At 38.8% G+C, this 14,496-nt stretch overlaps 1 protein-coding gene across 10 annotated transcripts in view; it reads left to right on the top strand.

Moving 5' to 3' along the window:
• Nucleotides 1-14,496, top strand: part of TMEM62 (transmembrane protein 62) — a 45,784-nt gene that overhangs the window by 27,775 nt on the left and 3,513 nt on the right. For all 10 annotated transcript variants that reach the window (XM_021940509.2, XM_021940504.2, XM_009210013.4 and 7 more), the window contains 3 exons: nucleotides 624-737; nucleotides 4,827-4,911; nucleotides 12,081-12,185. In XM_021940509.2, coding sequence (XP_021796201.1) covers nucleotides 624-737; nucleotides 4,827-4,911; nucleotides 12,081-12,185 — 304 coding nt within the window. The remainder of the gene's footprint in view (nucleotides 1-623; nucleotides 738-4,826; nucleotides 4,912-12,080; nucleotides 12,186-14,496) is intronic.

The following is a 14,496-nucleotide window of genomic DNA, read 5'->3' as shown; positions in this document are numbered from 1 at the left end:
TCTTGGCTCACTGCAAGCTGTGCTTCCTGGGTTCAAGCAATTCTCCTGCCTCAGCCCCCTGAGTAGCTAGGATTACAGGTGCATACCACCACGCCTGGCTAATTTTTTGCATTTTTAGTAGAGATGGGGTTTCACTATGTTGGCCAGGCTGGTCTCGAATTTCTGGCCTCATGTGATCCGCCTGCCTCTGCCTCCCAAAGTGCTGGGATTACAGGCATGAGCCACCTCACCTGGCCTAAGAAATATTATTAAAAGTACTTATAAGGCCAGCACTTTGGGAGGCCAATGAAGGAAGATTACTTGAGGCCAGGAGTTCAAGACCAGCTTGGGCAACATAGCAAGACCCCATCTCTAAAGTAAATTTAAATATTAGCCAAGCATAGTGGTGTGTGCCTATAGTCTCGCAGCTGAATCAGAAAGATCACTTGACCACAGGAGATGAAAGCTGCAGTGAGCTATGATTGCACCACTGCACGCCAGCCTGGACAACAGACAGAAACCTTGAAAAACAACAACAACAACAACAAAGTGTAGTTATTAGAAACCTATTCTTATTATAATTTAGAACATTATAAATATTTCCATATACATGATAGTTACTTTTCTTCTGTGGTTATTACTAGGATTCTGCTGGAAGAAGTAAGAGTGTTCACCACATATTTTCTGCTCAAGAGAATAATCATCTTAGTTTTGATCCCCTGGCATCATTTATTCTTCGTACTGATCACTACATCATGGTAAGTGAATTCAATTAAACATTGCATATGTTACTGGATTTGGTAAATGCAGAGTCCTAAATAACATTCAGTAGTCCTCCCTTATCCGTGGTTTCACTTTCCATGGTTTCAGTTACCCAAGGTCATCCATGGTCTGAAAGTATTATATATAATAAGATATTTTGAGAGACAGAGACCATAGTCCTGTAACCTTTATTATAGTATATTGTTATAATTGTTCTATTTTATTATTATTGTTGTTGATCTACTGTGCCTAATTTATAAATTAAACTTTATCATAGGTATGTATTTATAGGAAAAAACATAATATGTATAGGGTTTGATACTATCTGTGTTTTCAGGCATCCACTGGAGGGGGGACTTAGAATGTATCCCCTGTGGATAAAGAGGGACTACTATGATCATATGACAAGAAAGTTGAATCTTATAAAATTAAAGTTTAGTTATTTGTCTAGAAGAATAAAATGCTTTTTAAGTTGATTTGATTTGAATTTAAAGAATCAGAGGCATGGATGAGTCATTTGGGATGCTATAAAACCAGGATAACTAAGGGAATTATAACTAAGGATATCTAAGGGAATTATAACTAAGGATGCTATCAAATCAGGATGCTATAAAATCAGGATAACTAAGGGAATTATAGGGACTATGCTAACTTGGGTTAAGGCTTTTTAAAGAATATTTCTTCCCACATCAATAATATGTGCTCAATGTAGAAAACATGGAAAATTTAGAAATAAAGTGAAATCAACCACACATCTTTCTTTTATCATAATATCCATTATAACCGTTGTATTTGTCATTATGATACTCTATTTTTCACTCTTATACACACGTGTATATATATACACACATACATATACACATGTATATATGTATACACACATATATATGTATATTTTTTTTTGGAGACAGATTTTTGCTCTTATTTCCCAGGCTGGAGTGCAAAGACTGACTTTTTTTTTGATGGGGTCCTCCCAAGTAGCTGAGACTATAGGCACATGCCAGTACAACCAGCTAATTTTTACATTTTTTTTGTAGAGACGGGGTCTTACTTTGTTGCCTAGGCTGGTCTTGAACTCCCGACTTCAAGCAATCCCCCTGCCTCTGCCTCCCAAAATGTTGGAATTACAGGCGTGAATCACTGTGCCCAGCCTTCTCATTGCTCATTAACATCCTTTTCTTTCAGATTGAAGAACTTCCTTTAGCATTTCTTACAGGGCAGGTCTGGTGTTGATGAAATCCCTCAGCTTTTGTTCGTTTGGGAACGTCTTTATTTCTTCTTCATGTTTGAAGGATATTTTTGCTGGACATAATATTCTAAGATAAAATTATTTTCCTTCTGAATGTGTCAGGCCACTTTCTCCTAGGCTTAAGGTTTCCACTGAGAAGTCTGCTGCCAGACATGTTGGAGCTCCTTTGTATGGTATTTGTTTCTTTTCTCTTGTTGCTTTTAAGATCCTTTCCTTATCATTGACCTTTGGGAATTTGGTTAGTAAATGCTATGAGGTAGTCTTATTTGGGTTAAAACTTCTTGGTGTTCTGTGACCTTCTTGTACCTGAATATGGATATATTTCTTTAGGTTAAAAAAGTTCTCTATTATTATTTTTTTGAATAAACTTCCTACTCTGATCTCTCTCTGTACCTCCTCTTTAAGGCAAATAACTCGTAGATTTGTCCTGTTGAGGCTGTTTTCTAGATCTTGTAGGTGTGCTTCATTCTTTTTTTTTTTTCCTTTTTTCTCCTCTGACTGTGTATTTTCATATAGATGGTCTTTAAGCTCACTAATTCTTTTTTCTACTTGATCAGTTCTGCCCTTGAGAAACTCTGATGCATTTGTCAGTTTGCCAATTTAATATTTCAGCTTCAGAATTTCTGCTTGATTTTTAAAAATTATTGTAATGTCTTCATTAAATTTCTGTGATAAGAGGCCGGGTGTGGTGGCTCACCCCTGTAATCCCAGCACTTTGGGAGGCTGAGGTGGGCAGATCACGAGGTCAGGAGATCAAGACCATCCTGGCTAGCACGGTGAAACCCCGTCTCTACTAAAAATACAAAAAGTAACCAGGTGCGGAGGCAGGCGCCTGTAGTCCCAGCTACTCGGGAGGCTGAGGCAGGAGAATGGCATGAACCCAGGAGGCGGAGCTTGTAGTGAGCCAAGATTGTGCCACTGCACTCCAGCCTGGGCGACAGAGCAAGGCTCCGTCTCAAAAAAATAAATAAATAAAATAAAAATAAATAAATAAATTTCTGTGATAGGAATTTGAATTCCATTTCTGTGTTTTCATGTAGTTCATTGAGCTTCCTCAAAACAGCTATTCTGAATTCTGTTTGAAAGTTCACGTATCTCTGTCACTCCAGGAATGATCACTGGTGCCTTATTTAGTTCATTTGGTGAGGTCATGTTTTCCTGGATGTTCTTGAGGCTTGTGGATGTTTGTCAATGTCTGGGCCTTGAAGAGTTAGGTATTTATTCTAATTTTTGTAGTCTGGGCTTGTTTGTACTCATCCTTCTTGAGGAGGCTTTCCAGGTATTCAAAGACAATTGAGGGTTGTGATCTAAGCCTTTGGTCACTGCAGCCGTATCTGTACGAGGGGGCGCCCCAAGCCCAGTAATGCTGCAACTCTTGCAGCCTTACATGCGCTTGGTGGGCTTGGGTAAGAACTGGGAGAATTCTCTTGATTACCAGGCAGTCTTTTGTGTTCTTTCCTCACTTTTTGCCAAGCAGAAGGAGCCTCTCTCCCTCTTTGCTGGCCTGCCTGGATATGTGGGAGAGGTGACCACGGTTTGTACCATTCTGGGTCACACCTGAATTCACCATAGTACTGGGTCTTGTCCAAGGTCTGTGGTGACTACTGCTTGGCTACTGCTGATGTTTATTCAAGGCCCAGGGGCTCTTTAGTCAGCAGATGGTGAATCTTGCCAGGACGTGGTCTTTCGCTTCAACACAGCAGGTTCTCTTCTGGCCCAGGCTGAGTCTAGAAATGCCATCCAGGAGTGAGGGCCGGGACTCAGGGGCTTCAGGAATCTGCTCAGTGCTTTATCTTACTGTGGCTGAGCTGGTATCCAGGTGGCAAAACAAAGTCCTCTTTACTTTTCTCTCTTCTTTCCACAAGAGGAAGGAGTCTCTCCTGGAGCTGTACTGCCTGGAGAGTTGGGGGATGGGTGACACAAGTACTCCCCTGGCCACCACAACTGGTGTCTCACAGGGTCACGTGCACTCCAGTTCCACTGGCTCTGAGTCCAGCGTAGTACCCAGATTTGCCCAAGCACTGAAGTCCTTGTGACTTGACTGCCTTTCAAGTTTATTCAGGACCCCAGGGCATTTGTTTAGTCATCTGGTGCTGGAGCTAGCTGGAACTCAGGTTCCTACCACTGAGGCAGAGGATTCCCCTCTGGCAAGGGCCAGCTTAAATGCTCCCTCTGTGGGTGCTGGCAGAATTCTGCCCTGTGTTGTGTTCTCCTGTGACAGCACTGAGTTCCAACACAAAGTCCCACAGTCATTTTGCGCTCTCCCACAAGTGCCCAGATGATCTCTGCCACAGAATGGGGGAAGGGTGGTGTAGGCAATGAAGTACTGTGTTGTCTACCCTTTTTAGTGCCTCTTTCCTTGATATGAGGTTAAAACCAGGTACTGTGATCACTCATCTGATTTTTGGTTCTTATGAAAGTGCTTTCTTGTGGGGATAGTTGTTCAGTTTGCTGTTCTGACGGGGAAGGGGTGGATGATTGCTGGAGGGTTCTATTTGGCCATCTTGCTATACCTCCTCCAAAAGGGGCTTGTCATGAATAACAATAGGTATTCCTTTTACTTTATCACTCTAGAGCTGTTTCAGGAACCAGAGACAAAATCCAAATGTTATAATAATATGCTGCTATCACTGCTATCACTTAGAAAATTACAAGGATTTTAGGAGCTCTGACCAGTGGGGACAAAGACCAAAATATGTATTTCTTCTATCACAGTATCACAGATGCCATTTCCATTTTTGTTAATAAGGCCACTTTAAAAATCTTAACTGAAAGTGTACCCATGTATCTATTTCACATTAACATCTATTTCCCATTAACATCTATTTCCCTGCAGGCCCGGATCCTTTTTGTGCTAATTGTGCTGAGCCAGCTCACCATTCTCATTATATTTAGATATCGAGGATACCCAGAGCTTAAAGGTTAGTTATGGTTCCTTTTATTCCTATAAGCCTTGTTCATGGAAAAACCAAACTCCGTAAAATATTTTAAAGAGGTTTATTCTGAGCCAATATGAATGACTATGGCCCAGGGAAAACACAAACTCAAGAAGCCTTGAGTAAATGGTCCTGAGGCAGTTGGATTACAGTCGGGATTTATACATTTTATGGAGGCAGGAGTTATAGGAAAAGACATAGATCAATACACGGAAGGTATGCATTGCTTCGGCCCCAAAAGTTGGGATATCTTGAAGTCGGGGCTCACAGGTTATACGGGGATTCAGAGATTCTTTAATTTGCAGTTGGTTACAGGACTGAGGCTCAGTCTAAAACTTGTCAGCAGAAAGGAATGTTTACGTTAAGATAAGGATGTTATGTCAGCCACAATATACTGGGTGAAAAATGACCTGTTTAGCAAGATTGATGTCCTGCAGGCATTAGATCTTGTTTATAATTTGGTCTCTTATTGTGACAGAGTCTGTTTTGTCAGTCTTATGATCTCTATTTTAACATGAATGGTGGTCTGTTGTTGTGCCCAAACCCTAAAAGGGAGGGAGTGTGACAAGGTATGTCCAACCTCCCTTTCTATCGTGGCTGAGAACTCAATTTTTAAGGTTTCTTTGGGGTCCCCTTGGCCAAGAGACATCCCAAAATTAGTTCAGGGTCAAAAAAGACTTAATTTATAAATTGATCGTTGGTAGGCATGCCAAAGATGTCAAAAGGTTTAAAACACTTGGTCAGAATAGGAATAGATGTCATCGTGAGGTAATAGTCACTCACTTAAACAGAGTGACAATTAAAAGACTTCAAAAACAATACAGAAAGTTCTGTGGCTGTAAACAAACAAACAAAAACCTTTCAAAGCTCAGTTTTCCTAAGAAATATTAAAAAAAAAAAGGATAATATGAAACATAGGAAATTATCTTGATAAAATGTAAAATCTTTGTTTCTTAGTTCAGTTCCCAAAAAAGTAAAGAAAAAAAACCTTCCTGACGTGTGATTGCTGCTCCTTATGGGAAGCCTATTTAGATAACCTGGAAGTGAAACCTGATGGAAAGATACTTAAATATAGTCAGACATAGGAAGAGCATGCGTCCAAGGTTATATGTATACACTATATTATAGAGGGACATAAACAAGAAAACTAGTACCTTGAGCAGGGGAATACAGGGCTTTTAGAAAAAGCATGGGAAATTTCCTGGTTATGTGGACAATTCAGAAACATCAAGAAAAGCCAAGAGTACAGAATCAAGTTATATTGGAGGAAAACATTGGTCTATAAACTTTAAAGCTGCCATTCAGAAGATGCTTGAAAATTAAATTTTAAAGAAACAGATTTTAGAATTAAGTCAAAACCTCTTGTGGCTGGGCGTGGCGGCTCACACCTGTAATCTCAGCACTGTGGGAGGCCGAGGTGGGCAGATCACAGGAGATCAGGAGTTTGAGACCAGCGTGGTTGACATGGTGAAACCTCGTCTCTACTAAAAATACAAAAATTAGCCAGGCATGATGGCACGCACCTGTAGTTCTAGCTACTCCGGAGGCTGAGGCATGAGAATTGCTTGAACTCGGGAGGCAGAGGTTGCAGTGAGCCGAGATCATGTCGCTGCACTCCAGCTTGGGCAACAGAGTGAGACTCTGTCCTTTAAAAAAAAAAAAAAAGTTCCCTTCAAATTCCAGGCCGGGCGCGGTGGCTCAAGCCTGTAATCCCAGCACTTTGGGAGGCCGAGACGGGCGGATCACGAGGTCAGGAGATCGAGACCATCCTGGCTAACATGGTGAAACCCCGTCTCTACTAAAAAATACAAAAAACTAGCTGGGCGAAGTGGCGGGCGCCTGTAGTCCCAGCTACTCGGGAGGCTGAGCCAGGAGAATGGCTAAACCCGGGAGGCGGAGCTTGCAGTGAGCTGAGATCTGGCCACTGCACTCCAGCCTGGGTGACAGAGCGAGACTCCGTCTCAAAAAAAAAAAAAAAAAAAAACCAATTCCAACCATCCTGATGATATAAAACTTCCATTACAGGACCCATCCTTCATAAACCTTCCACAGCTTGCTTAGACCTTCCATTATTCTCCTAAACTCCTAGTCTTTGTCCTATATTTCCCCCCTTTTATATTAGAATAACTAGTTATTTTACCTTAAGACAAAAAATTACTTAAAAATTTTTTATTTATATTGAGACCACACAAAATTCTTTCTCATATAAAAATTATTGGTTTCATATTAATAAAATCTTTTTTTTTTTTTTTCTTTTTTGAGATGGAGTCTGGCTCTGTCGCCCAGGCTGGGGTACAGTGGCGCAATCTCGGCTCACTGCAAGCTCTGCCTCCTGGGTTCACGCCATTCTCCTGCCTCAGCCTCCCAAGTAGCTGGGACTACAGGTGCCCGCCACCGCACCTGGCTAATTTTTTGTATTTTTAGTAGAGACTGGGTTTCACCGTGTTAGCCAGCTTGGTCTTGATCTCCTGACCTCGTGATCTACCCGCATCGGCCTCCCAAAGTGCTGGGATTACAGGCATGAGCCACCGTGCCCAGCCTTAATAACAACTTTGAATTTTTAGTAACCTTAAGCTTTAGGTTACTCAGGAAGTAAGTAGTTTTGAACTGTTATATATTAACATCTCATGAATATATAGTTTATAATCTCTAAAACAATTTTTTTATGGAACAATTTTTGAATGTGGAATTTACTATTTACTAATAGACCCAAGTACATTTTATCTTTCTATACAATTTAAGAAACCAAGAACAAACTTATACTAATGTTTAGCAATTTATGTTCAGCATTTTATCTTACTTAGAAATGACTCAGACATTTCATGAGTATTTATTAATTAATTTAATATAATGTAACTTTAGGATTTAAAATCACATGAAAAGTTAATTTATAAATTTATCACATTTACATTCATCTAATTTATTTTTTAACTACACATAGATTACTTATGAAAACTAAGATATTAGATAGAGTTAGTCATTCTGTCAAGGTATCTTTCTGTTAATCATTTTTACAGCATGTGAATTTCGGGTGTTCACCTAAGTAAAAATCTTAAAGCTAACTATATAAATATTTTGCCAAAAACTGAAAACAGCTATTTTCATTAAATCAACTATATTAGTTTTACTTATCAAAGACTTACACAAAGATCATTCTGATTTTAGGCTGAATACATAGTTTTGTAACCTTTTGGTCAAATCTTGGCAGCTTAAAACATCTAGCACAGACAAATGCAAAACTATCTGATCAGTAAACCCAGGCAAAAATGTGTGCTGATAATTCCGAAGACATTTCTATTTTTATCAACAAATTTAAAGTCAGGTTATTTATGAAAGATTTACTTAAGTCACATGAACTTGCAGGTATTTGAGTTAATCACTATATTTTGATAGAAAAATATATACATATAACATACTGATATTTAAAAAATTAAAAACATATAGACTATCAAAAATAAAGACCTTACAGGAAGACCTTACTACAGTTTTTAACCTTAAAAATCAAGTCATTTTTTAGTAATCATCAGTCTTCACTCCTAATGGGAACATATTATTAAAACCCATTAATTCAGGTCAGGTGCAGTGGCTCATGCCTGTAATCCCAGTACTTTGGGAGGCCGAGGCGGGTGGATCACTTGAGGTCAGGAGTTCAAGAGCACCCTGGCCAACATGGTGAAACCTTGACTCTACTAAAATTACAAAAAATAGCCAGGCATGGAAGGCAGAGCTTGCAGTGAGCCAAGGTCGCACCACTGCACTCCAGCCTGGGTGACAGAACAAGACTCCGTCAAAAAAAAAAGAAAAAAGAAAAATAGCCGGGTGTGGTGGCACATGCCTGTAATCCCAGTTACTCAGGAGGCTGAGGCAGGAGAATCACTTGAACTGGGGAGGCAGAGGTTGCAGTGAGCCAAGATTGTGCCACTGCACTCCAGCCTGGGCAAAAGAGTGAGACTCTGTCTCAAAAAACAAAATAAAACAAAACAAAAAACAAAACAACCCATTAATTCTTTCTTCAAATGTGTCTTTTCCTTTTGAAAGGTCACCAGTGCCATGTCAGTATCACCTCTCTGGATTCCTGAATAGACTCCTAATTCCTGCTCCTATATCCAGTCTGTCTATCTAATTCATCCTCTTAATTATTAGCCAATTATCCTTCTCATGGCATCTCATCCACAGATCACTTCTGTATGCAAAAGCCTTTAGTGACTTTCCAGAACATACTGAATAAAGGTCAGACATCTCTGCAAGACATTAAAAATCTTCCACAATCTATTCTTATTTAACTAGCCATGTCTTCAACCAGTTACCTGTGTTTTAGCCTAGATACTTTTTCACTGTTCCCTACACATACCGTGCTCATTTCTGCTTCTGTACTTTTGCTCATAGTATTATCCCTACTTTATATTTTTCTAAACTTATCTAAATCTTAGCCTCCTGTAAGGCTTATCTTAAGACCTCTTTTGTCATACCGTTTTCTCCAGCTATTCCAGGCCATAATGAGCTTTTGCTTATCTGAATCCCTATAGTCCTTTCTCACAATTAATTCTATACTTAATTAGATAGCCACTTTGCTTTATATAACCACTTCAAATGTATATACATTTTCTTCTTAACCAGATTAAGTTCCCCAATGCAGGAACTCTTTTTTTTTTGACAGTCTCGCTGTGAACCCCAAGCTGGAGTGCAGTGGTATGATCTCAGCTCACTGCAATCTCTGCCACCTGGCTTCTCAATCAATTCTCTTGCCTCAGCCTCCCAAGTAGCTGGTACTACAGATATGCACCACCACACCCAGCTAATTTTTGTATTTTTTTTTCTTTTTTTTTTAAGTAGAGACGGGGTTTTACCATGTTGGCTAGGCTGGTCTCAAACTCCTGACCTCAGGTGGATCTGCCCACCTCAGACTCCCAAAGTGCTGGGATTACAGGTGTGAGCCACTGTGCCCGTCTTCAGTGTAGGCACTCTTGCTTCCTAATTATCTTCTGTTTCCCACAGCCCCCAGCACTGAATTTGTACATAACAGACAATAAATACTTGTTGAATCAAATTTTCCTGATTCCTTCTTAATTTGGATGAAATCCCTGGGATCAAGGACTGATGATAGAGAAGGGGAGTATTGTAGTAGTGATTAAACGGTAACATGATTAACTGAATATGTACAGTGCACATCCTACGGAATGTTGTTCTGCTTATATTTATTTCTAAAATTCCATGAAAAAGTTCAAGAAGCATTATTATACATGTGTATTTTCCTGAACATTATGTAAATAAATAAATATTTGAGGTCCCCAGCCTCTTATATGGGGCTCTCAATATCTTTATATAGTTATTTAAATTTGAAACATATTTTAACCTATATTGTTTCACTTAATCCTTAAAACATTCCTGTGAGGTAGGTGCTATTGACCCCATTTTAAAGATTAGAAAACAAAGGTTTGGGGAGGTTATGTAAATTGTCCAAGGTTTCATAGCTAATAAGAGATAGAGGAGAGACTCCAAACCCAAGGCTTCTGACCCCAGGTCAGTTCTTTCCTCTAAATAAGACTTTACAACTTTGGTTGTACCTTAGAATCCACTGGGGGAACTTCTGAAATTTCAGTACCTACAACAGCATTCTATACCAATTACATCAGAGTCTCTAGGGTGGGACCTAAGCATCAGTACCTTTTAAAGCACCCCGGATGATTCCAATGTACAGTCAAGACTGAGAAGCACGGCTCTGTCGAAAGCAGTATTTCTCAATCCTGACTGCTTAGAATCACTGAGTTGCTGCCTAAGGTCTCCCTCTACCCCAGGAAAATTAAATCAGAATCTCTGGAGGGTGAGATATAAGCATGAGTATTTTCTAAAAGTTCCCCTAGGTTATTCTAACGTGCAGCCAAAATGGAGAATAATTACTTAAAATTTAAAGAATAGCTGCCTCTAAGGCTAAAGGATTTCTTAAAATAATAAATAATTGTTATTCTATCTGAATATGTAGGGTAATACTTCGAGAAGTACAGGCTAGAACAAAAAAAAAGCTGAGAGAGTAACACACAAAGTAGGAAAGGTCATGCATTATTAGGCTTTGCATAAAATTGTTAGGCTGAGCAAGGTTATAAGTATAAAATGAATGTGCTGGTCTGTTAGCAAAGACATGACTTATTTAACTTACATTGGACTATCTTTCATTGGGACTAGTCCTTTAAATATTTTTTATCAGTAGTGTTGCTTAGTGTATACTGAGCTTCCTTTCATAGTCCTCAGCTGACTGGTTTATGATCAGCCACATGCATGGGTGACATGGCTGGCTAGGGCTGAGGATCCGTGGTACTGTAGACTGTGGCTGCAGAATGGAGCTTCTCTGAGTCAAACCCTTACACTTGGGCTTTTTGTCACTGTATTTTAAAAGCATGTTAATTTGGAAAGTTTAGGGAAAGCTTTCAATTGGAGTAAGAGGTTAGCTATGAGTTAAGAACTGTATAATGTACAGGAAAGGACTATATTTGGACAGATACTCATATCTATGATTCGAATGAAGATATTTTGATATTTCTTTTAATTTACTTTTGAAATACTTTGATACACCTTTTTGAAGTTTGTATATTTGGACACTAAATTCCATAGAAAGCAGAGATTTGATTATCCTTTGAACAAACCACTATCTTTCAAACCTAGCTCTCAGGGAGGCAGAGGTGGGAGGATAGCTTGAGCCCAAGAGTTCAAGACCTGCCTGGGCAATATAGCAAGACCCCCGTTCTCCACAAAAAGGAAGAAAAAAAAAAAAGACAAGATAAAATAGTATGCTGCTCTGGTAGGTGTGTCCATTGTTTTTGGTTATTATATCTATCTATATATGTATGTATATGTACATATATGAGTTTGATATATTGTGATTATATATAAATATAACAATTATATATCTTATGATATATATAAAATGTCTCACAACTACAGCATTTCTTCGAACTCTGCCTTCTGCAATTCTAAGTGAACTGTCTCACCAGGATTCCTGCCAAATTCTGAATTTAAAGTGGTGTCATCTTTATAGTTACCATCTAACAAAGGATTTGCTGAATATATGGTAGATAGCCCATGAAAGTCTTCTAGAAAATGTCATAAAGAAACTGAACTTTGCATGTGTTCACTGAATTTTTCAACTTTATGTTTTTTAGAACCTTCAGGGTTTATAAATCTGACCTCATTTTCTCTTCATGTCTTGAGCAAAATAAACATCTTCTACTATTCCGTGTTGTTGTTGACACTATATACAGTGCTGGGTAAGTAAATTAGTACATATTGTGGGGAATTTTGCCAAAGAATATATTAACAATTTTGACAACAGAATTAGACTCTTGAGGGTATAACAAACGGCTCTCATGGATTCTTCATAAATCATTTTCTGGGACACGGTTTTGGAAAATAAAGCTCGTGCCTAACATGTTTAAAGGACATTTAGTTAACACCAAGTTAACTTAAGGGTGCTGAGAAGACTGCTACCGAATTAGTATTTGTGTAGAAACCTAATAGAAACTGAAATAGCACCTCCTTAGAGAAACCTTTATCTTAAAGTTTTAGTCTGTATCTCATCACACGTTTTATTTCCATCATTACCTTTATCAGAATTTATGCTTATCTTCTGGGTTTATTATCTATTTCCTCATTAAAATATTCACTGGTAGGTGGGTACACTCATGCCTGTAGTTCCAGCTACTCGGGGGCTGAGGCGAGAGGACTGCTTGAGCCCAGGAGGTCAAATCCAGCCTGGGCTACACAGCAAGATGCCATCTCAAAAAAAAAAAAAAAAGTATATATATCTATCCATTGGTATTTTGCCTATTTTGCTTAGTATGTAGTTCATTGAATATTTACTAATGTGTGGCTCTCAAAAATTCAGGTCAAAAAAGAGAAGCTGAGATGAGCAATAGTTCAGGCATATCTGCACTCTTCTGTTGTATTATTATACCCAGTACTATCATGTGGCATATGACAACATTTCAGTCAACAAGGGACCCCATATACAGTGGCAGTTCCATAAGACTATAGTGGATTTGGAGGTATATAGTAGACTACATCATGTAGGTTTGTGTATGACATGTAAGGACAAAATTGCCTAAGGACACATCTCTCAGAATGCATCCCCATGGTTAAGCAATGCATGACTGTACTTACAAAGTTACTTAGCCACAGTTATTAAAAGCAGAAATCCCCATAAATCTCTTTTAGACTTTTGTGCTCATGTTTCTTAGTGACTAAAAGTCAATTAGGAGTACATTAGCCTGTTTGTTGCCTAGTCTTAGTCTTTTACACTTTTATCCTCCCTTTAAACTTTGCTCATTAGTAACTCCCACCAGAGAACAAATGAAAATATAACACTTTATGATTCTGTGTAAGCTATGGCAGATCACCTCTGGAGGTAAGTTCTCTTTTTACAAGATAGGTTGAAGCTGTTTTTGACGCTTGTCTTACACAATGAGGTAAAGCAAGTAATTTGGTTCCTGGGCTGTAAAACAAAACAAAACAAAATACATTAATAGGGAAGAATTGTTCCATTCAAAAAGTTGAAACCTGAAGAGAAAGCACCTTTTTAGACTCATGTGTCTTTAATGCAGTTTATATAAAGAATATCTGAGAAAATTGCCTCTGACTTTTTAAAGCTGAACCCTATTCTTGCCAGCAAATGATGGTATTTGCATTTTTTTTTTTTTTTTTTTTTGAGATATAGTCTCGCTTTGTTGCCCAGGCTAGAGTGCAGTGGTACAATCTTGGCTCACTGCAGCCTCTGCCTCCCAGGTTCAAGCCATTCTCCTACCTCAGCCTCCCGAGTAGCTGGCATTACAGGCGTGTTCCACCACACTTGGCTAATTTTTGTATTTTTAGTAGAGACAGGATTTCACCATGTTGGCCAGGCTGGTCTTGAACTCCTGACCTCCGGTGATCGACCCGCCTTGGCCTCCCAAAGTGCTGGGATTACAGGCATGAGCCACCCTGCCTGGCCTAGTATTTGCATTTTGAGAAGGCTAGTCTAACTGTCCCTTATCACTCTTGACAAACACTTGATACTCTTACATAAACCAGCACACTTACAAGACAAAATGACAATATTAATAATAATAATAACACCTAGAAACTCACACACTGAGAAGGGGGCAGTAAATAATAATAGAGAGGAGAGAAAAGTCAGCATGGCATTCTAGATGAGAAAACTGAAGCAAGTTCAACTTTCTACATGGTAACCGTGATTATATAGTTGATACACAAAGTAATGACTGTGGGCCTTCAAGAAGAGGTTAAAATACATTCATTATATTAATGAGTGCATCTTAGAAAGATTTCTTTCAAAAGGTAGTTGAAGTTTTTTTTGCTTTAAGGAGTAATTCTCAATCATCTGGAAATTTAACTTCTGTGGAATACCTCTTTACCTCTTAAAGGAAATGTTAATGCATTGTATTGAGGTTATTATTGCAACGGAATTTTAAAAAATGTGAGTGTGCCTTTTTTTTGTTTCTAGAATCTATAAGACACATATCTGTTCCAGGTATAGTGTCTACTAAGACAATTTCATAATCCAAAAAATATGGAGTAAAGGAG

Source organism: Papio anubis, chromosome 7 (assembly GCF_008728515.1).
Source record: "Papio anubis isolate 15944 chromosome 7, Panubis1.0, whole genome shotgun sequence".
NCBI classification, from domain to species: Eukaryota; Metazoa; Chordata; class Mammalia; order Primates; family Cercopithecidae; genus Papio; species Papio anubis.
Note: the sequence above shows the minus strand (reverse complement) of the source record. Positions and strands in the feature narration are given on the sequence as shown.